At 42.3% G+C, this 22,795-nt stretch overlaps 1 protein-coding gene across 1 annotated transcript in view; it reads right to left on the reverse strand.

The window, feature by feature from the left end:
- The window catches only part of LOC124715667 (clustered mitochondria protein homolog), a 382,421-nt gene that overhangs the window by 84,303 nt on the left and 275,323 nt on the right, over positions 1-22,795 (reverse strand). Inside the window, exons 5-7 of the mRNA XM_047243113.1 lie at positions 21,678-21,945; positions 7,787-8,016; positions 1,939-2,075 (exon numbers count right to left, since the gene is read on the reverse strand). Coding sequence (XP_047099069.1) covers positions 1,939-2,075; positions 7,787-8,016; positions 21,678-21,945 — 635 coding nt within the window. The remainder of the gene's footprint in view (positions 1-1,938; positions 2,076-7,786; positions 8,017-21,677; positions 21,946-22,795) is intronic.

A 22,795-nucleotide genomic window follows, 5' to 3' on the forward strand; every position in this document is an offset into this window, starting at 1 on the left:
ATTACATATGCAACTACGATTCCTCCTTATGTATTAATGCCCAGAAGGTTTAGATGCAGATCCACATGCAGACCATGAGTTCATAGTACTGAAAACCATTTAATAATGTTCCTCATTTTATTTGTTAAAGACATCAAAATGAAAAATATTCACTCAGCTGTGAACCTAGATCAAAGTTTTTTTCATATCGTTTATTCTACCTATGAACAAAATCTTAATATTTCTTATAAACTTTATGTCACATCTATACAGCAAAGCTTCATTTCATTGAGAAATACCTTAAAGATAACCCAACTAAATTGAACTGAATGCTCACACCTATTTAATTACAGAACATTAAAGAAACAGGTTCATCTTAATAATTCTGGAAATGAATGTCCTGGTTGGAAAATACTGATGAAAATTATTTACAGAAGAATGGAGAAATTGGCAGGTTAACTAAGGAAAAATTAGTTTGGGTTCCAGAGAAATACAAGCACATGAGAGATCCTGTAACTTATCTTAGAAGCAAGGTTGAAGGACGGCAAACCAACATTTATTGTTTACAGCATCTGTAGATTTAGAGAACGCTTTTGACAATGTCAAGTTGAATACATCCTTTAAAATTCTGAAGATAGCAGGGACGAAAGACAGGGTGCAAATGTTATCTACAACTTGTGCAAAAGTCAGATTGAAGTTTTTCAACCATCATTCAATCTGTACATGGAACACATTATGAAGGAAACCAAGGAGAAATTCAGAGAGGTAATCAAATTTCAGGTGGCAGAAATAAAAACTTTCTAAGAGCATTTTAATTGTGTCAGAGACTTGGAAGAGTAGTGGACAGAAATGTGCTGGTGGGGGAGATAGTCTTCGAAGTTGTACAGGGAGATCGTGGCTAGGTTGTCAGTGGGTAGGTTCAACTAGACATAGGTTGCAGTACTTACGCAGAGTTTAAGAGGCTGTCACAGGGTAGGCTAGTGTGAAGAGTTGCATCAAACTAATGTTAGGACTGACTACAACAAAGCACACCCTTTCTCAAAAGGAAACAAACAATGGAATGGCCAGTATGGAATAACAACAATATTACGAAAAGGGTAGATTGTTACTCACCATATAGAGGAGACATTGAGTCACAACGAAAAGAGTGCTACTCTTTTAAGCTTTCGACCGAAAGGCCTCGCCCTGAATTAGAAAATGTTCACACTAGAGAGAGTGAGTGTGTGTGTGTGTGTGTGTGTGTGTGTGTGTGTGTTTTCTAATTCAGAAGAGGTCCTGTTGGTTGAAGCAAACAGCTGTCTTTTCATTGTGCCTGTCTGCAACTCAAAATCTCATCTATATGGAGAACAGTAATCTATCCTTTTCACAATATTGTCACCATCTCTAAATCAGAACACAAGAAGATCTTAAGTACATTTTATTTGTATACAGAGAGGGGAAACCATTTCTCCTCTGCTTGCCTCCCCTCTCAGAATTCAGACGCAGAACACATGAGGGAGAACACAAATCATGGGTGGAATGAGGCCATCATTTTGGATTGAAGGAGCTTTTAATGTCTCCAACCAAGACATTTAAAATTTCAAAAGCAAACATAAAAAAGGAAAGGCTAGACAGCAATTAATTCACTAGTAGTGAACACTGATTTGCACATCAGTTTTATTTCAATCTATAGAGAAAATTTATGTACCACTAAATTACAGATACCCTTTCACTGTTGTTGCAATAACAAACAGAAAAAAATGAATAAAACTACTGTAGCGATAAAGAGAAATTGGGAAGTACAATCATATCACTTTAAAACCTTGGAAAATGTATGTACATTTTTAATGTTTTTTTAGTTATAAAGTACTATAACATGCAACTTATAATTTTTTTGAAACAAAATTTCTTTCTCAAAATTACTTGTTTCTTAATAAATCTTGCTATTTTTCAGTACACACACTTCCTGAATTTTCTTGCCTTGAATATGGCCCGTTCTCTTAGCAGCCTCTCTGGCAGATTTTTTCTAGGCAATTCCCTCGTGGTCTGTAACTCCTCATTCCAGTCTCTTGTCTGCCCAGGAATATGTTCCTCATATCCCAGCTTTGATGAAAATGCTGTCAGTCAAAAGCAGAGAATTACATAAGGAAAAGCATTAGTTCCTCATAACAACACGTTTTAATTATCACTATATCTTTTGTGCTAAATAAACTTAAAAAGTGCAAACAAAATTTTAATATTATTTTCCAGAAAGAAATTGAACATCCATCACTAGACCATAAAAATAATTGGGCGTAAAGCAAATTTTTACATTCGCAAGCATAAGGATTCTTTTTAAGAAAAAATGTAAGAAGTCTGCTTTTTTCCTTGCAGGAATAGCTTTAACAGAAAGGTAAAAATTTCTATTTTTTTAAAATTACACACAAAATCAAAACCGCCTAGCCACTGTAAATATTGGACACCAAGTAATAAAATAATTTACTTCCTGCATTAAGGTGTTCGACACAGCAGGCTATTGGACAGGATGTATGAACTATATGGTACACAAAATTTTGGGTCAGGTTCCTGATACCAAATCAAAGGAGAAACTGCCATATAAATAATTTATAATGCTTCATTTTCAAGTTGTTATTGAAATAACATTCTAGGCAATACTGTCAATAGAAGCTGATTGGGAGATGATGATACAACAGCAAAGATTTGTTTTTATATTTGTGGTATGAGCACATTGGTGGCTAGTCAGTCTCCAATATTAGATTTGGTCCTCCATGCACAATTAAAAGACAATGTCTCCAGAGGTTTTATTGGAATCATCATTCCAGGTATTCCACAGAATGCACACTGGCCTCTGACGGCATTAGTTACACGGTCAGATTCACACTGATTAATATTTACCAAATGAATGGGTGAGTAAATGAGGATCAGTAACCAATTCCATGGCCTGCAAGTTTACTCTCCTGAGACTGAAATGCAATGGATACACTGCAGGGACTACTGAAGTATGCAAGGAAATGAGTGAAACTACTAACAAGGGGAGGCCGCCAATTGTGAAATTCAGATTCGATTCATACTGCGCATAATAAAAGCTCATGGCCAGAGGTGTAATGTGGCAAAGCACCAAGATGCACGTCTCAGCCGTTGTCGAGAAAATCGACAGTTAAAAGAAACCGTTGCGGTGAAATACTCTCTACGATTAATAATTTTCTACAGCGTCGTGGCGCAACGGTAAGCGCTCGGGTTCAATTGTACCGCCTTCATTTTTCCGTTTTTTTTAACAGGGTGTACCAAAGCTCTCCCGTCCGCACTGATTTTTGACGATGTTATAAGTTGCGCTAGGGACCACATCTACCTTCTTTCAAAGTTAGCAGGCAACTACGCTGTTATGCGGTGGCTCGTTTCGGCCCATTCAACATCTGTCCTTCAAGTGTAACGAGCGAGTAACGGAGTTTATATTTCATACCTGCCACAGCAAGTTTGTGTTCGTGGGGTCTCTATTCTAATTCGAACGTTTGACTTACGCTATACGTATTCGTTTCGTAATATTGTTTCTACGTCTTCCGTTAGCTATACGTGGTTAACATTATGAAGACAATTAATAACATTTGTGAAATACAACTTTGTTTGCGGAAAACATAATGATGTTCGAAGTCGCCAGTTTCCGCAACAGTTTCTTTCAACTGTCGATTTTCTCAACAACGGCTGACAAGTGCACCTTGGTGCTTTGCCACATTACACCTCTGGCCATGAGCTTTCATTATGCGCAGTATGAATCTAATCTGAATTTCACAACTGACGGCCTCCCCTTGTAAGTATATCTTGAGAGAGTCTTAAATGTGTATGGACCAAGAAGCAAATCATGTCTGAAGGTAAAAAGGTACCTTTTGAACATTTTCTGTGTGTTCCGATTAGTTGTGATACTGTAAATAATTCATTTTAACAGAAAATGCTCTTGTATAATGTACTTAAGTGCAAATCGAACAATGCAGCATACTGGGTGGACATATTACTGCACAATATTCTGCCTTATTTGATGCGAGGAACCTGACCCAAAATTTATCCAAGTATTTTTTTATATTCCCTGTATGGGCAACTTTGGAACTCACTCTACTGTATGTTATAAATAACCCATTCTTCTATCGCAGTATCTAAAAAGATAATGACTGCAACAACATATAAATCTGCAATATTTCTGAACTGAGAGTTTAGTGTGGGAGTAATGGTCTAGTATTTCTATGGAAGATATTCAGAAGAGGCTGTAGGATATTCCTGTATTCACCCAGGAATTTTCTAAACAACTTTCTGCAAAACCACTACATGGTCTAAGAAAACTGCGACTATTCATACAGCATTTTTTGTACATGCTTCATGTCACCCATTAATCCACAATGATACACTTTCCACCATCTAAAGTGCCTTCCACTAAGAGCTGTCAATTTTTTTTATGTATTTAGAATGATTCCTTCACTGAAGTGCAGTGTGCACTGTTGTGAAAGTTCTTTACAGACTGAAATGTGGACCCATACTCTTGCCTTCTGCAAGCAAGGCTCTTACCAACCTGCCATCTATCCCTGCAACTCTTATTTTGTCATAATTCTTCATAAGCTCTCCTTTCTACCAAGAAAGGATATTGCCAGAAATCCCCCATCCTTAGACTAGAGTTTGTTTCTAAACTGGAATGAATAATATGGCATTTTTCTAATATTTATATCCCTACCTCTTTCCCTCTCCTAGGATCAGAATGCCACATGTAGGTGCGTAACAGCTAATTAAAGACAGCAACTTGTGAGATTCCAACCATCACATGGTCAGATTAACAGCAATAACTGGTGTCTAATAGGACACCTGTTTTCAAGCAGTATGCTAAACTGAAAAAACTGATATTGCTTCGAAATCCAAGTTTCCAAAACAGAAGAGATTAAAACTTAATAATAATAATAATAATAATACTGTAAAATAAACTTGAATGTTTTAATTATCAAGAAGTTATTTAAAACAATGTTCTTAATTTGTATTTATATGACAATAGCCCAAATATTCTGATAGTGAAGAAAGTCATACAAGAGGTATACATGATGTAGATGCAAGACTATGGCATCCACATCCATCTGTATGGTCTCTGCAGTTTCATTGCACAGCTGCTAGAAGTAGCATAACTGGCCCATTTGTGCATGTGGGGTAGTGGTGAATACTCCAATGTGTGTGTGTGTGTGTGTGTGTGTGTGTGTGTGTGTGTGTGTGATTACACTGTTATAGTTGGACTGTGACAATCAAGGGTTCGCCAAGCATTTGGGAATGTGCAGGAAGGTTCTGCATTATAAAATTTAAAAAGGTGTACCAACAAGCAAAGTGGTTCATTATCTTTTTTATTAAAATAAGAAAATTATAACAACAACAGTGTGTACCAGGTTAGCTGGTGAAGTAGTTATTTCTAAATCAACTACCTCAAACTGGAATAAAGGACAAACTGATAAATATGTAGTTCTGTTGATTATTTCATGTTCACATTTGCTGAAAATTTGTTGTACAAGATAATTATTGTTGAACTGAATAGGTTTTTCGATCAGATAATGTAACTGCAACAGCTTGTATTATCAAAGCAGCTGACTGGGCTACTCAACTAACAAATGAACCACTTTCAGATATCTTTCACCAATTGTCGATTATTTCACTTCCATCATATTTGAGTTATACTATCCAGAGTCAACTTCAATGTGTGTTCCCTCAATATTTCCCGTAACAAAATTGAAAACTGATGTATTGACAAATGGCACATATTGTTGGAATAATATTTGGGGATACTCAGTAAACAAAGGATCAAATAAGTACGAAGGGCAGGCCTAGTAGAAATCCTTGGGTAATACAAGAGATAAGAAATGAGAATATATTATAAAAGTGCAGAAAATGAAGCAGGAGAGCACAGGTGGAAAACCAATCCTAAACATAGAAGGTAAAGCTGAAAGGTGGAAGGAGTACATAGGGTGTCTATACAAGGGAGATGTACTTTAGGGCAGTATTATAGAAATTGAAGAGGAAACAGATAAGATAGGAGATATGACACTGCAAGAATAATTTGACAGAAGAAAACTGAAAGACTTATGCCAAAACAAGGCCCTGGGAGTATATAATTTCCTCTTAGAACTACTGATAGCCTTGGGAGAGCCAGCCATGACAAAACTCTTCCACCTGCTGAGCAAAATGTATGAAACAAGCATAATAACCTCAGACTTCAAACAGAATATAATAATTCCAGTTCCAAAGAAAGCAGGTACTGGAAGGTGTTAATGTTACCAAACTGTTAGTTTAATAAGTCATGGTTGCAAAATACTATTACAAATTCTGTACAGAAGAATGGAGAAACTGGCAGGAACCAACCTCGGGGAAGATCAGTTTGGGTTCTGGAGAAATGTAGGAACATTAGAGGCAATTCTGACCCTAACACTTATCGTAGAAAACAGATGAAGGAAAGGCAAACCTACCTTTATAGCATTTGTAGACTTTGAGAAAGCTTTGGACAATGTTGACTGGAGTGCTCTCTTTGAAATTCTGAGGGTAGTGCGTGTAAAATACAGTGAACAAAAGGCTATTTACAACTTGTACAGAAACCAGACAGCAGTAATAAGAGTTGAGGGGCAGTGGTTGAGAAGGGAGTGAAATAGGATCGTAGCCTATTACCCTATGTTACTCAATCTGTACATTGAGCAAGCAGTAAAGGAAACAAACTATAAATTTGGAGTAGGAATTAAAATCCAGAGAGAAGAAATAAAAACTTTGATGTTGACATTGTAATTCTCTACAAGAGAACAAAGAATTTGGAAGGGCAATTGAACAGAATAGGACAGAGTCGTGAAAGGATGATATAAGATGAACATCAACAAAAGAAAACAAGGATAGTGGAATGTAGCCAAATTAAAAAAGTTAATGCTGAGGAAATTAGGTTAGGAATTGTGGCACTAAAAGTATTAGACAAGTTTTGCTATTTGGGCAGCCAAGTAACTGATGAATTAAATAGAGGGGATATAAAATGTAGATTGGCAAAGACGACAAAAGCTTTTCTGAGGAAGAGAAATTTGTTAACACTGAGTATAGATTTAAGCATCAGGGAGAATTTCTGAAAATATTTGTTGGAATTTAGCCATGTCTGGGAGGGAAACATGGACGATAAACAGTTTAGACAAAAAGAATGTAGAAGTTCTTGAAATGTTGCTACATAAGAATGCGGAAGATTAAGTGGGTAAATCATATAAGTGATCAGGCAGTATTGAATAGAACTAGGGAGCAAAGAAATTTGTGACACAATCTGACTGGAAGGAGGGATCGATCGGTAGGACATATTCTGAGACATCAAGAGATCACAAATTTACTACTGGAGAGAGAGGGGTGTGTGTGTGTGTGTGTGTGTGTGTGTGTGTGTGTGTGTGTGTGTGTGTGTGTGTGTGTGTGTGTGGAGGGGAGGGGGGGGGGGGGAAATCATAAACAGGGACCGAGAGATGAGTACTCTAAGCACATTCAGAGGGATGTTGGTTGCAGTAGTTACTCTGAGATGAACAGTCTTGCACAAGATAGAGTAGCATGGGGAGCTTCATCAAACCAGTCTTCGGACTGAAGACCACAATGAGACAACTTATTGACCGCTCCTTGTATTGTCTCAAATACTACATATTTTCTGGAAAGTTAAAGTGAAATTCCTCCATTCAGCAAAATATGAGACTGGTATACTTTCTCTTTACTATTAGACAACTTATTCCTGTTCTTTTAAAAATTCTGAGTGCATGCTTAATTAGTGGCAATGCCCAATTTAGTTTTATGTCTAAGAGAAATGTGAACTCACTATCCTCTGCTCTGATAGCATCAATTGTGTGTTCCAGTTGAGGTGCTCCCCATGTGTACACTTGGTATGGTGTGGCTACACGTTCAAATGGGTGTCGCTGTGTGCGCTTTTTCTGCAATACTGAGAAATTCCTCTTAAAAGCAGGGCTTATCTGGTTCAGTAGCTCTATTAATGAGTGACACAGATGGCTTGGGCTTGCTGGTTTTGGATTGAATTCATCTTCTGTAGACCTGGAACAGAAAAATAATGAAAAAATATATTGTAAAGGAGCATTTAAAAGTGAAGACAGGGAAAATTTGAAATTCATAAGGGAAAATTTTAAATTCTCTGAGACATAATACCACTGCTTACAATTACAGCAAGAAAAAGTGACGAGACGTACAAGGCACATCGAAAAAGTAAGATTCTCTATTTTTTAAACATAGACAACATACTTACATGACAAACTTTATTAGCAACAGGTACAGCAATGTTTGAACTAATTTTCAACAGTCACCAAAAGAATTGTGACAACTGTTATTGTGGAGTCAACTTTTATCAATGTGTGACAGAAGTCTCCCGCCCATGAATGGAGCCACCATGTGACAGCCGCTTCCACATTATTTCACAGTAACGATCAGCGTTCACTGTTTCACCTCTGAGCAGAATGCCCTTTGTCGCAGAACACTGTGCACATCATTTTCCACACAGACACAATGTGTGTGAATTTAGCCTTTCAACGCATTTCGTTTTGTGCTCAGGTGTCAGGCTTTCTTTGCACCCATCTGGCACACAATGTCTTAAACAGCAGGTGCTTAGTGACAATTTCATGCAACAAGAATCTTGTTACCTGCAGAAAAGGTCTGTTGAGTTCTCTAATCATGAAGCAACAGTTCTCCTGGATGCACTGCTGCACCAGCTCAACCAAGTGATCATTGATGAGGGACAGTCGCCCACTGCGCTCTTCATCATGGACTGTTTGATGACCTCCAGAAAAAGCATGCACCAGTGACCCACCATTTGTTTGCTCATTATGTTCTGCCCATAGACCTAACAGAGCTGACAATGAATTCCTATGGGCACTAGATCTTGTGCATTAAGGAACCGCATCACTGACCGAACCTCACAGGTAGGGAGAGAAAGAATAAAATGGCCACTTCCGGACACTGCTGCCACGGAGCTGGCATCAGGCACAACCTATCTGGCCAGCATTCGAATGTCACGTCACAGATCTGTCGCGCATGCACAATTTTCCCAGGTAAATACATCTACTTTACTGGAAACAACATCAGGAAACTTATTTTTGTGAATGTGCCTCCTATTCATGTAGGGTGCATGCCATTACAAATAGTGTGTACCAGCTTCTAATGACATCACAGCCTGTTTTGTAACTTGGGGCTAATTTGTCGCTTTAAGCTGCAAATATTTTAACTTAAATATCTCTATTGTGGCAGTTTATGTCAAATAATGGTACTTTAATGGGAAAATTGGTGTTTGTTAAATAGCTGTGGACCCATGGTCTACGGGTAGCATCTTTGTTTAGTAAACAAAGCATCCTCAATCCCAGGTTCAAAACCCGCCACTGCTTAAACTTTGATTAATAATCAGAATTGGCAGCCAAAGACTTCTGGCACAAGAAGTCACCCTAATTCTGCCAACAGCCTTGTCAAAGAGGGTGAAGGAGTGGACAGAGGTTCAGGGTACACTCTCCCCCTTGTGGTGGGAAACTGCATCTAAAGGCAGAAGAATCAGCAATGATTAATGGTATGAGGGTCCAGAAGGCAATGGAAACCACTGCATAAAAGACATGTAAAGCTTATCCACAGGACATGGGGTCTGTAATTGAAAAAAGTGTCATGATGATCTCTCCAATGGCAAAATATTCCAGAATAGTCCCCCATTCGGATCTCCGGAAGGGGACTGCCAAAGGGGAAGTAACCATGAGAGAAAGACTGAATAACCAATGAAGGGATAACGTTCTATGAGTTGGGGGATGGAATGTCAGGAGAGGGAAGCTATAAAATATGGAAAAGGAAGTGCAAAGGCTCAATCTAGACAGTATGAGTCAGTGAAGTGAAATGGAAAGAAGACGAAGATTTCCGGTCAGACAAGTGTAGGATAATACCAAAAGCAGCACAGAAAATTGTATAACAGGAGCAGGATTCATTACGAATAGGAATGCAGGGAAGAGAGTGAGAGTGTTACTGTGAATAATTCAGTGATAGGGTTGTTCTTATCAGAATCAACAGCAAACCACCACTGACAACAATAGTTCAGGTGTATGTGCTGACATTGCAAGCTGAAGATGAAGAGAGCAGATTACCGTGGTTGGCTGACCGTGAGAATAAAAGAAGAAGACAGCCACTCTGCAACACATTAAAACCTCCACCCTAAAAGCACTATGGTGGAGGACATGTAAGGACAAAGGACATGCGCTAAAACTTAGATCAAAAGATAAAATCCACCCTCTCTAATTAAATGTAAAACTAAAGCTACTGCTGTGGCATTGTTGCCCAACACTGAAGGTAGGGTGCTGGAAAAGTTAAAAGTCTGCCAAAGAGTGGCTAAAAGCGGGCAGTCCAGCAAGAGGTGGCCGACCATAATTTGTGAGCCACAGCGACACCGAGATGGGTCGTCACGATGGAGGCCACATATGCCCAATGCAGAGCTGGCAGAGGACAACTGATTCCCTGCAAGAGAACCACATGGAGGACTTCCAAACATCTGTAGTCTCCTTAATGACACACAGTTTGTTGTGCATACCGTTATGCCAAGCCGTCTCCCAAAGTCGAAAAACCCAGCAGCATAAGACAGAACACAGGTCAGTGGCCACCTCCAGAAGCAATTTCCACGTAGCCTGTTTGGCCAGCTTGTTGGCAGGTTCGTTACCTGGGATTCTGATGTGTCCTGGGGTCTCACAAACACCATTGAACGATGTGACCGTTCCAGGGCATAGACAGACTCCTGAATGGACGCTACCAAATGATGGTGAGGGCCACACTGGTCGATAGCAGTGGAGTCAGTACACAGGAGAAATGACTCACCAGAGCACGAGCAGATGTGCTCAAGAGAACAAGATATGGCCACCAGCTCTGCAGTGAAAACACTGCAGCCATCTGGCAAGGAGTGCTGTTCAATGTGTCCTCCATGAACATGCACAAACCCTATGTGACCATCAACAATTGAGCCATCGGTGTAAACCATTTCACGGCCCCAGCACATGTCGAGAATCTAGAGGAAGTGATAGAGGAGAGCCGCAGGGTTAATGGAGTCCTTAGGGTCATGCAGAAGGTCCAGAAGAATCTGCGGCCTAGGTGTACACTATGGACGTGTACATGAATGGACCTCTAAGAGAGGTGGTAATGGGAAGGACTCCTGTTCAGACAGAAGGGATCGGATATGAACCGTAATTGTTAGCCCTGACCCGGGTCACCGATGCAGGAGATGAACCGCGATGGTTGGGAGAAGGGTAAGGTAATTTGGATGTGCAGGAGAACTATGAACGTGTGCAATGTAACTGACAAGCAGTTGTGCACACCTAACCTTCAATGGAGGGACTCCGGCCTCCACCAGGACGCTAGCCACCGGACTCATTCTGAAACGAACGCCACAGTTGTGCACTGGGTTGCGTAAACGCAATGCTGAGGGTGCTACCGAACCATAAACCAGACTCCCATAGTCAAGGTGGGATTGAACAAGGGCTCTGTAGAGCTGCAGCAGCATAGAGCGATCTGCACCCCAATTGGTGTTGCTCAGGCAATGGAGGGGATTGAGGTGCTGCCAGCACTTCCACTTAAGCTGACGAAGGTGAAGTGGCCAAGTCAATCGGGCATCGAAAACCAGTTCTAAGAATCAATACATCTCCACTACAGTGAGTGGATTGTCATTAAGATAAATTTCTGATTCCAGATGAACGATACGACACCAACAGAAGTGCACGACACATGACTTTGTGGCTGAAAACTGGAAGTCGTGAGCTACAGCCCATGCCTGCACCTTGTGGATGGCTCCCTGTAGGTGCCACTCGGCAACACCGGTACTTGAGGAGCAGTAAGAAATGCAGAATTCATCGTATACAGAGAAGGTGAGGCCGACGGCCCTACAGCAGTAGAGGCACACTCAATACGGAGCCCTGCAGAATGCCGTTCTCCTGAATATGGGGGGAACTATGGGAGGCACCAACTTGGGGACGTAGAAAGTACGCAGCGACAGGAAGTTCTGAATAAAAATCTGGAGCGGACCCCACTCTTACAATGTGGCATTGGTATGACATTGACAGGTCATGTCGTATGCTTTAGACGGCAACCAGACGTTGGCATCTGGAAAAGGCTGTTCGGATGGCAGACTCCAGGGACACAATATTATCAGTGGTAGAGCGACCCTGGCAGAAGCTGCCCTGACATGGAGCCAGTAGGCCACGTGACTCCAGGACCCAACAACTGCCAACACACCATACATTCTAGCAGGAATATGAGGAAATGGTCACTACCACACAGTTTGTCATGTGCTCTCCAGTGGATAGATGGGACTGCAAACAGAGATCCATGGCTGAATATGTGCAATGTGCCACACTAAAATGTGTGGGGGCACCTGTATGTAAGAGACAGAGGTTGAGGTTGAGTTACGACAGTAAATTTTCGACCTCCCTACCTCAGCCAGTAAGCATGGCGCCACCCCACAATGGGTTATGCACTTTAAAATCTCCCAAAAGTAGGAAAGGTTTAGGGAGTTTATCAGTCAGTGCAGCCAATATGTTCAGGGGTATGGCACCATCTGGAGGAAGACATACATTGCAGACAGTTATTTCCTGTGTCGTCCTTATTCTGACAGCCACAGCTTCACGAGGGGTTTGAAGGGGCACATGTTCACTACAAATCGAGTTTAGGACATAAACGCAAACTCCACCTGACACTATTATAGTCGCTATGGTTCCTGTAATATCCCCAATAGCTGTGGAGGCCAGGGGTCTACATTGCTGAGAACCAGGTTTCCTGGAGGGCAATGCAGAAACAGGTATAAAGTTTAACAGTTGTCGTAGCTCAGCCAGTTGGTGGAGTAAACCACCTTAATTCCACTGGAAGATAATGTGATCGTGAGATTGGGAAGGCATGAAACACTCAATGAGGCAGTCTAGGCCTCAGGGTCACCTGCTGCCACCAGATGAGTACCTGTGCGATCAACATCCATTGTGTCTGAGGGCCCAGCGAGATCAAGGTCCTCAGTGGATGCCAGAATCTCCGTCTCATCCTCAGACACAGAGCTTGTAGGTAGCGGTGGCCTTGGTTCTTGGGGGTCTTTGTCTTTATACATTTCTCTTGCTGCTCCTTAAGTTTGTCTGGCTGGGAAGGCTTCACTGAAGGTGATAGGAGCCGAAGAAGACTTTCGCTTCTCTGGCTGAGAAGTGAGGACTGATGTCCCCGATGGTTTGGGAGGGGAGCGGGGGGGGGGGGGGGGGGGGGGGGGGGGGGGGGCAGTGTTGCTCCTGAAGTAGGTTGTGCGGGAGCAACAGTGAGGGAAGTACCCCCCCCCCCCCCCACTATCAAGGGGGCAGGTGGAGTCTGATGGCTCTGAGAACCAACTGTATACGGCAGAACAGAAGATGGTAGATTTGTTGTCGTAGCAGCGGTGTAGGTTGACGTCATATGCACAGGATGTAGCCTCTCATATTTCCTCTTAGCCTCAGTATAGGTCAGTTGGTCCAGGGCCTTGTATTCCATTATTTTTCTTTGTTTCTTTCTGGAGAATCCTGCAGTCTAGTGAGCAAGGCGAATGGTGCTCTCTGCAGTCGACACAGATGGGAGGCATGGAATAAGGAGTATTACGATGTGAAGGACGTCCACAATCCCGACTTGTGACGCAGGAAGTACTATGGGAAGACATATGGCTGAACTTCCAGCACTTAAAGCACCACATCAGGGGAGGGATATATGGCTTTACATCACAGCAGTAGACTATCATCCTGACCTCGGGTAATGTGTCACCCTGTAAGACCAAGATGAAGGCACCGGTGACAACCTGACTTATCCCTTGGACCCCGGTGGATGCGCCAGACGAAATGGACGCCTCGCCGCTCTAAATTTGTGCACAGCTCATCGTCAGACTGCAAAAGAAGGTCCCTGTGAAATATGATAGCCTGGACCATATTTAAGCTCTTATGCGGCGAGATGGAAACAGAAGCATCCCCATCTAGTCACAGGTGATAAGTGCCCTTGACTGGGCAGAGGATGCTGTTTTTATGAAAACTGACCCAGAGCGCATTTTGGACAAGCCCTCCACGTCCCCAAACTTGTTCTCCAAATGCTCCACAAAAAAACCCAAGCTTCATGGACATGAAAGATTCCCCATAAGCTCTCGAACATACAAGGTACTGGGGCGAATAAGCTTCACTGCCATCCTTAGCCTGGCGTTCCTCCCATGGTGTGGCCAGGGGGAGTGGAGGGTAGGGCGATGATTTGGGGTCATATTTCTTAGCATTTAAGTTAGACCTTGACTGCTTAGAGACTGCTGGTGTTTGACCAACAGCAAGAGGTGACGTACTACACTTCATGGCGTGTCATCCACCCTGATACCGCCCACTCTGACCAGGGGCCCTCCCCACGGGCGCCACCCAGCCGCAGCAAAGGCCACCTGGCAGGATGGCCATTACCGGGAGTCCTGATGCCCCAGGATGACAGGTATCTACTCCTTGGCATACGTGGGGAGTTAACGGCGCCAGCATCAGCAGAGCGATCCCTGTGTGGTCTGGGTGCAACAACCAACAGGGTACATGGCAGCCCCAACACAATGGACTAGCTACTGTGCTGGATATCAGGTGCACACATGTCCATTATTGTCAACAGTGCAGAAAGCAATACTGCAGCGAGGAGGGAGGAAAACGCACTCAGAAGGGTGACCTCGCCCAACAGCTGGAGAATGACTGGAAGTGCAGATCCACGTCAACGAAGGATTTGAGAGGTCTCAGTGCATCATGGACACTATGCACCATGTAAGGCACTCTGCCCCAATTGGCTTGCTCTTTGGGAAAATTTTGAAAAATGGAGGTCAAACCCTATAGGGACCATCACATAAAGGTCAAAACACATGAGACTCCTTTTAGTTGCCTCTTACGACAGGCAGGAATACCTCGGGCCTATTCTAACCCCCCCCCCCCCCTGCCCCCCACCCAGACCTGCAGGTGGGAGTATGGACTCATCAACGGTGGTGTGTAGCAGAGCAGTAGCAATGGTAGCCATGGAAAAGGCATCCCAATCCACATTAGCAAAGACCCCACCTAGGAGGGCATCAAGATGAGTAATGCTGGAGAAAAGATAAAACTATCAGAAAAGATCACTGTTACACTAATGGTCATGAACTCCCCAGTTCAACAGAGGGGAGGAATCCAGGGCTAAAGACAGAAAGATCATGGCTGAGGAAAAGAGTGTAGGGGCTCCAACATTGAGGCAGTGGAGGTCAAGCCCTGCCAGCAGGTAGAATCCTACAGGAAAAGGAAGGGGTTGAGGGAGCTGTCAAAAGAGCACAAGAAGAGCAGGAAGCATAGGAGGCCAGTCTGGCAGGAGATAAAGATTGCATATCACTACCACAGAGTCTAACAGCCACCACTTCCAGCTCATCATGAATAAGAACCCATGAACTAACATCATCATTGTGGGCCAACGTAGGCACACCACCAGAGGCTCACTAAGTGGCAATCCGGTTCCAACAAAAGGCCTGGAAACAATGAAGAAGAGTCAGTGAATGAGTATCCATAAAACAAGATTCCTGCAATACAACACGAGCTACAGAGTAAAGAGAGAGAAGATGCTGGTATTCTGGAAGGTGACAATTTTAACCATTAGAATTCCAATGGAGGACACTAGTAAAAGAGGTCAGAAGAAGACTAGTAAAAGAGGCCAGAATTGGTCACCGTCCTGAGTCAGCTTCTGTTACCGATAAGGATGGAGTGGCCATCCATGAATGTAATATCAGACCATAATTGGGAGAGAGGAGGTGACACACCCTGGAATATTGGGGGGGCGGGGGTCTTGTCCTGGGATTTACACATATTCTTCTTCTTCTTCTTCTTCTTCTTCAGGAAGAAGTGTGGTTGGGAAGAGAGTAAGTCACAACAGTATCAGGATATGAAAGAGATCAAGCAGCCTTGAGACCTGCAGAGCATGAGACCTGCAGAGCATGGGTCCTGTGTCCGACGAAGTAACAGGCTCCCTGTACTAGAAACAGCAGGGAGAGGGTTTCCTAGAGGGGTGCCAGGTGCCAGAGGAGGGGGTTTCTTCTCAGGCCTAATAGAAGCAGCAGTTTCCTGAGGGCAGGGATGACAACCAACAGGGAGGAGGAAAGGAAAGGGGCGGGATGGAGATTAGGAAGAGTAAGGAGGGGGAGGAGGTGGAGGAGGAGGAAAGGATGCAACAAAAGCAAAGGTAGATGTTAAAGATACCAGGTGGAGATGGCTAACTTTCCACTGGGCCTCAGAGTAGGGCAGAGAGTGGAGAATTTTTAATTTATGAATCTTCCTTTCAGCATTTTACAGGTCAGGCAATCCGGTGAGTGAGCAGAGTGTGGTCTGGAACATTTAACACACATGGGTGGTCAGATGCAAGGACTCTTCATGTGGAGAGGATGGCCACAGTCACCGCAAACAGGATTTTTCTCGTATCACGAAGCCATGTGACCAAAACAGAGATGCCAGAAACAGCAGGTGAGAGGTGGGATATAGGACTTCACATCACAACTGTAAACCATAACCTTGACTTTTTCCACAAGGGTATCCCGCTCAAAAGAAAGAATGAAAGCACTAGTATCAATGCAATTGTCATAAGGATCTCTCTGGATGAGCTGAATCCCACCCTGTGCAAGAATAGTCTCGAGTTCCTTATCAGATAGAAGAAATATATCCCTGTGGAAAACAATGTCCTGGGTCATATATGAGGACTGGCAAGCAGTAATGCTCACCAGAATGTCTCCTAAGTTCTCACAAGCACAAATGGAAGCTGACTGACTGGCTGAATACCTTTTAACCAGTAAGGAACCAGACGCATCTTACTAAGTCAGTCAACTTCACCAAACACATCTCCAATACATTCTACAAAAAATTGCTGTTTGGTGACAGCGAAAGTCTCCATGTCTGTCCTAGAATGAACTACATAATGGAGAATGGGTTTCACCACAAGCCAGCATGCCTAGTCCTCCTCCCAGTGGTTGGCCACGGAGGGTGACGCCAAGGAAGCAAATGTAGGAGCAGAGAGAGAACCATTCCTGTCTGAAAAGATGGTCGCCATTGTAGAGTGGCCAGAAGTATGGAGCTTAGCGCACTCCATGTGTAGAGTGTCCACCCTTGTACCACCCACTCCAATCAGGAGCTCACCCTGCAGGCACTACCTAGCCATGGCAATGGCTATCTGGCACAGCTGTCATTGTCAGGAGTTACAATGTCTCAAAAATATGGGCACACATGGGATGGTGACAGCTCATGTACTAGAAGTGTGAACCCTGTGTTGTCAGAGGTGGGGGGGGGGGGGGGGGGGGGAGTGGGTGTCAGCCAGAAGGGTTCATAACAGTCCCTCTACATGGACTGGCTACATACTTGTATGCTGGTAATGTACCAAGGGGGGAGGAGGGGTGGGAGCTAAGGTGGGTGAAGGAGGGTGGCAGAGAGGAACCCACACTATGGAAACACGGAAACAGAATTTGGAAACAGAAGTCAAACCCAAAGGGTGACCAAAAAACACTGGAGGGAGGGGGGGAGAGGGAGGGAGGGGGGGGGGGGAGAGAGAGAGAGAGAGAGAGAGAGAGAGAGAGAGAGAGAGAGAGAGAGAGAGAGAGAGAGAGAGAGAGAGAGAGAGGGGGGGGGGGGGGGAGGCTGGAAGGAAAGCAGCTAGGATGCAAAGAAGTGGATATGGGGAAGAGAAAGTAGCCTGGGGGAAAGGAGGAGGAGGAGGAGAAGGATGAGGAGGAGGAAGATTATCTTATCAGGTGGGAAAAGGTGGTTTTGGAGTTACAAGGAAGGGGGTACTGCTCTACAGGAATAGGGGACCAACCTTTCAATACATTCATCAAAAAGGCAGAATTAACTTTGTACAGTAACTGTTTTTCAGCTTCCTTTCCGAAAATGTATTTAATTGCCTACAAATATTTCTATTTACAACATTGCCCGAAACTTTATTGCAATCACTGAAAGGAAAGTGTTGGGCTCTGGTTACATCAGGGCACTTCCCCGAACCAAAAGATGCCCCATGTTTTAATTGTCAGTGTGACACCTGCAGTGTTATTCATATAAAATATACTAGAAACTGAAACATTTGAATCCTATAACAAACATTACTTTTGTGAAACATCCACTTCTTAAATATTTTTGTCAATATCAAACTTTTACAGTGGACTGTATGTGCTACACCTTAAAACAACTGAGATCATAATCTCTTATATACAAAACGCTATGTCCTGACTGACTCATCATCACCCAGCCAAAACCACTAAGAACAGAAGCTTTAAATTTCGAGAACGTGGGGTGGTGTTTAAGAAGGGATTTTTCGAAATTCCAAGCCTAAGAGGGTGAAACAGGTGATAGAGGGATTTTCTGAAAAATGTCACTATTAAGGTAATTTTGAAGACAGACCTACAAAAATTAGTATTTGTTTTCTTGGTTAGAAATAAAGACTTTGGGCTTCAGCATTTTTGGAAATTTACTCCTATGGGGGTGAAATAGTCGGCGAAAGCTTTTTGCAAAAATAATTCAACTCAATGCGAGTGAAATGGGGATGAAAGTTTTTATGGAAATATTTCAATGTGCAAGCATTTTTGAAGCTAAATCTATGAAAATTTGTCCTTTGCTTCTCTGTTAGAAATAATACATACACATGTCACTGTTTTTGGAGATAGGGCCCCTAAGGGGGTGAAACATTTTATGAAAATGTTTCATTGCAAAAGCATTTTCAAAGCTAAATTTTGGAAAATTAGTATTTGGCTTTTTGGTTAGAGATGAAAAAATATGTGTTACACTGTTTTTGGAAATTAAACACTTAAGGGTGTGACGTACGGTTAGACTGATTCACAGAGACTGATTCACTGACTCCATTTTGCCCAGCCCAAACCACTAAGTATAAAAAATAGAAGTTTGGAGAAGGTGTAGATGTTACACTGTAGGCTCATTTAAGAAGGGATCGTCCAAGATTCCACTCTGAGTGAAATAGGGGACGAAAGGCTTTATGAAACTATGTCACTATTAAAGTAATTTTGAAGCTAGAACTAGGAAAACTGGAATTTGCGAGGTGGAAAGAAGACAAATTGCTACTTACTGTATACAGGGTGTTACAAAAAGGTACGGCCAAACTTTCAGGAAACATTCCTCACACACAAAGAAAGAAAATATGTTATGAGGGCATGTGTCCGGAAACGCTTACTTTCCATGTTAGAGCTCATTTTATTACTTCTCTTCAAATCACATTAATCATGGAATGGAAACACACAGCAACAGAACATACCAGTCTGACTTCAAACACTTTGTTACAGAAAATGTTCAAAATGTCCTCCGTTAGGGAGGATACATGCATCCACCCTCCATCGCATGGAATCCCTGATGCGCTGATGCAGCCCCGGAGAACGGCGTATTGTATCACAGCCGTCCACAATACGAGCACGAAGAGTCTCTACATTTGGTACCGGGGTTGCGTAGACAAGAGCTTTCAAATGCCCCCATAAATGAAAGTCAAGAGGGTTGAGGTCAGGAGAGTGTGGAGGCCATGGAATTGGTCCGCCTCTACCAATACATCGGTCACCGAACCTGTTGTTTAGAACCGTAGAAACACTTTGACTGAAATGTGCAGGAGCTCCATCGTGCACGAACCACATGTTGTGTCGTACTTGTAAAGGCACATGTTCTAGCAGCATGGGTAGAGTATCCCGTATGAAGTCATAACGTGCTCCATTAAGCGTAGGTGGAAGAACATGGGGCCCAATCAAGATATCACCAACAATGCCTGCCCAAATGTTCAAAGAAAATCTGTGTTGATGACTTGATTGCACAATTGCATGCGGATTCTCGTCAGCCCACACATGTTGATTGTGAAAATTTACAATTTGATCACGTTGGAATGAAGCCTCATCCATAAAGAGAACATTTGCACTGAAATGAGGATTGACACATTGTTGGATGTACCATTCGCAGAAGTGTACCCGTGGAGGCCAATCAGCTGCTGATAGTGCCTGCACACGCTGTACATGGTACGGAAACAACTGGTTCTCCCGTAGCACTCTCCATACAGTGACGTGGTCAACACTATCTTGTACAGGAGCAACTTCTCTGACGCTGACATTAGGTTTATCGTCAACTGCATGAAGAATTGCCTCGTCCATTGCAGGTGTCCTCGTCATCAATTGCTTCGAACATCTTCCTGTCAGGACACGTTCATTCTGGAAATCTGTCTCGATACAAACATACCACGCCACAGCTATTGCCCCGTGCTAATCCATACATCAAATGGGCATCTGCCAACTCCGCATTTGTAAACATTGCACTGATTGCAAAACCACGTTCGTGATGAACACTAACCTGTTGATGCTACGTACTGATGCGCTTGATGCTAGTACTGTAGAGCAATGAGTCGCATGTCAACACAAGCACTGAAGTCAACATTACCTTCCTTCAATTGGGACAACTGGCAGTGAATTGAGGAAGTACAGTACATACTCACGAAACTAAAATGAGCTCTAACATGGAAATTAAGCGTTTCCGGACACATGTCCACATAACATCTTTTCTTTATTTGCGTGGGGTCACATCCTTCATCAGTAAAACACACACACACACACACACACACACACACACACACACACACACACACACACACACACACACACGGGCTGAGATGCTGCATGAGGTGGTCATAGGGGTGCATGAGGTTCTTGCTTTTTTTGTGTGTGTGTGTGTGTGTGTGTGTGTGTGTGTGTGTGTGTGTGTGTGTGTGTGTGTGTTTTTGTGTGTTTTACTGAGAAGGATGTGGTTGAAAGCTTTATGCAACGTCTTCATTGTGCCTGCCTGCAACTTAACATGTCATCTTTATGGTGAGTAGCAATCTGTTTTTTCCTACATTGTTGATACTCCAACCTGGAGTTCCCAGTGTTTGAAAACTGGTATCTGGTTTCTCAGGCAGAAAAGAAATATGTTTCAGCGTTTTTGGAAATTCAACCACTAATGTGGTAAAATAGTAGGTGAAAGTTTTTTTGACAACAAATGATTACTTAAGGATCGACAAATGTAGGTATTTGTCTTTTGGTTAAAAATAAAAACAATTTTAAAAAAATATTAATGGGAGTTTCATTGTTTCTGAAAATTCAACATCTCAGGAAGTGCAATAGGGAATGAAAATTTTTCAAAAAATATTTCGTTACATTAAAAAAATTTAAAGCTAAATTCATGAAAAACTGGTATTTTGCTTCTCTGTTACGTATAAAGAAATATTTGTTGGTGGATGAAAGTTGCTATGGAAATGTCTCCACAAGAGTACAGAAGGCTTGATAAAAAAAACTTTGCACTCCAGCTACCAGAATCACTTTTTGGTCAGAAGTAGATTTGGAAAATACCAAGCTTATATGGCCTTAATTAGTGTGAAAAGCTTAGAATGTATCGCAATTTGTGCATATAAAAATTCAATTAAAAAACAATGCAGGCCAGATAATCTACTTGAATGAAGCACTGGACAATAAGTCAGTAAAAAATAAAGAGGAAATATTTTATGAAATTTTGATGACTGTAAATAATTTTTTTTCCCACTATCAATAACTGTCAGTTATTAGGGAAAAAAAGGGGGGGTAATATTGTATGACGCAATTACCTGTTTCAACAATCAGTTACAAAGTGTAACAAACAAAACATTGAATCAAAATGTCATAAAATAGTAGAAACTGTTCTAAAGTCACTTACTGGTTCACAAAGAAGCCACGTGAGCATGCTGTAATGTGATAATGTTTCTCTTCAAGGGTGACCACATGAAGGTACAAAAGATCACCATGCATCTTCCGGTAGCCTGGTGGAGGGTTCCAGCCAGATGTTGTGAGCACCTTTACACATTGGGGACCTTTTTGTTCCTTTGCTTGAGGTTGTAATGGAAGTAATGGACGTTCACGACTTCCTGGCATTATGTAGTCTGGTGGAGTACAGTCTACACTTTCTGGTCTCATCTTCTTCTTTTCTGACAAAGAAAAAGGTGTTGCTGGTTGAGAAGTGTATTTGCCTTTCATACAAACTGGTGCTAAAAAATGTTACAGAAATGATTATAGTGCTTTACATATATAATGTTTTACTGTCACTGATGTGTTGCTGAGGACATTGCTTTTATCAAGTTTCATTCAGATCTGACGAAGTTCCAAGATAATGGCCATAGCCCTAAAAAAAATTGTCTTGTTGCATACTTTGTTATGATCTAAGATAATTGAAGGAAATGTAACTAAGGTAGTCAGAGAAGGAAAAAAGTCCACAGCTCCAGAAAGTGTCGAACAGTAACTTTTCACATATTCCATTTTATTCACTGAAATCTGGAAGTGTGGACTTTTTGTTGGAAAAAGAAGAAGAAGAAGAAGGGTGGTCATCACCTTCACCACCATCACCAACACCTACACACTATCACAGTCTCCGATAATTACTCAAAAATTTATTTTTGCAGGCTAAACATCATTGTTAGAAGTCTCCTGTGCATATTCCCTCATTCTCAATTCTTTTTGGCATATATGTATGAACATTTCTCTAAAGGAGGTAGATTTAGTCATATTATCCCTATACTTTCACATCAGTTATGTTTCAATCTCTTTCCCCATTTTTGTTTCAGATGTGAATAACAGAAATTATATTTTTGTGAATATGTTTTTGCTGCAGTCATCACAGACACCTATTGCAGCAGCATCACTGCAGACAGAGCAGCAATGCAGGTTTCCAACTCCGCTGCGAAGTTTGGCCGACACAAGAGTGTTTACAAGCAAGTATCACAGTTGACGAAGAACATGTAGGTGCTGCCAATGTCCATCAGAGAGCATCAACCAGCAGCA

The sequence above is a fragment of the Schistocerca piceifrons genome, chromosome 1, assembly GCF_021461385.2.
Source record: "Schistocerca piceifrons isolate TAMUIC-IGC-003096 chromosome 1, iqSchPice1.1, whole genome shotgun sequence".
NCBI lineage: Eukaryota > Metazoa > Arthropoda > Insecta > Orthoptera > Acrididae > Schistocerca > Schistocerca piceifrons.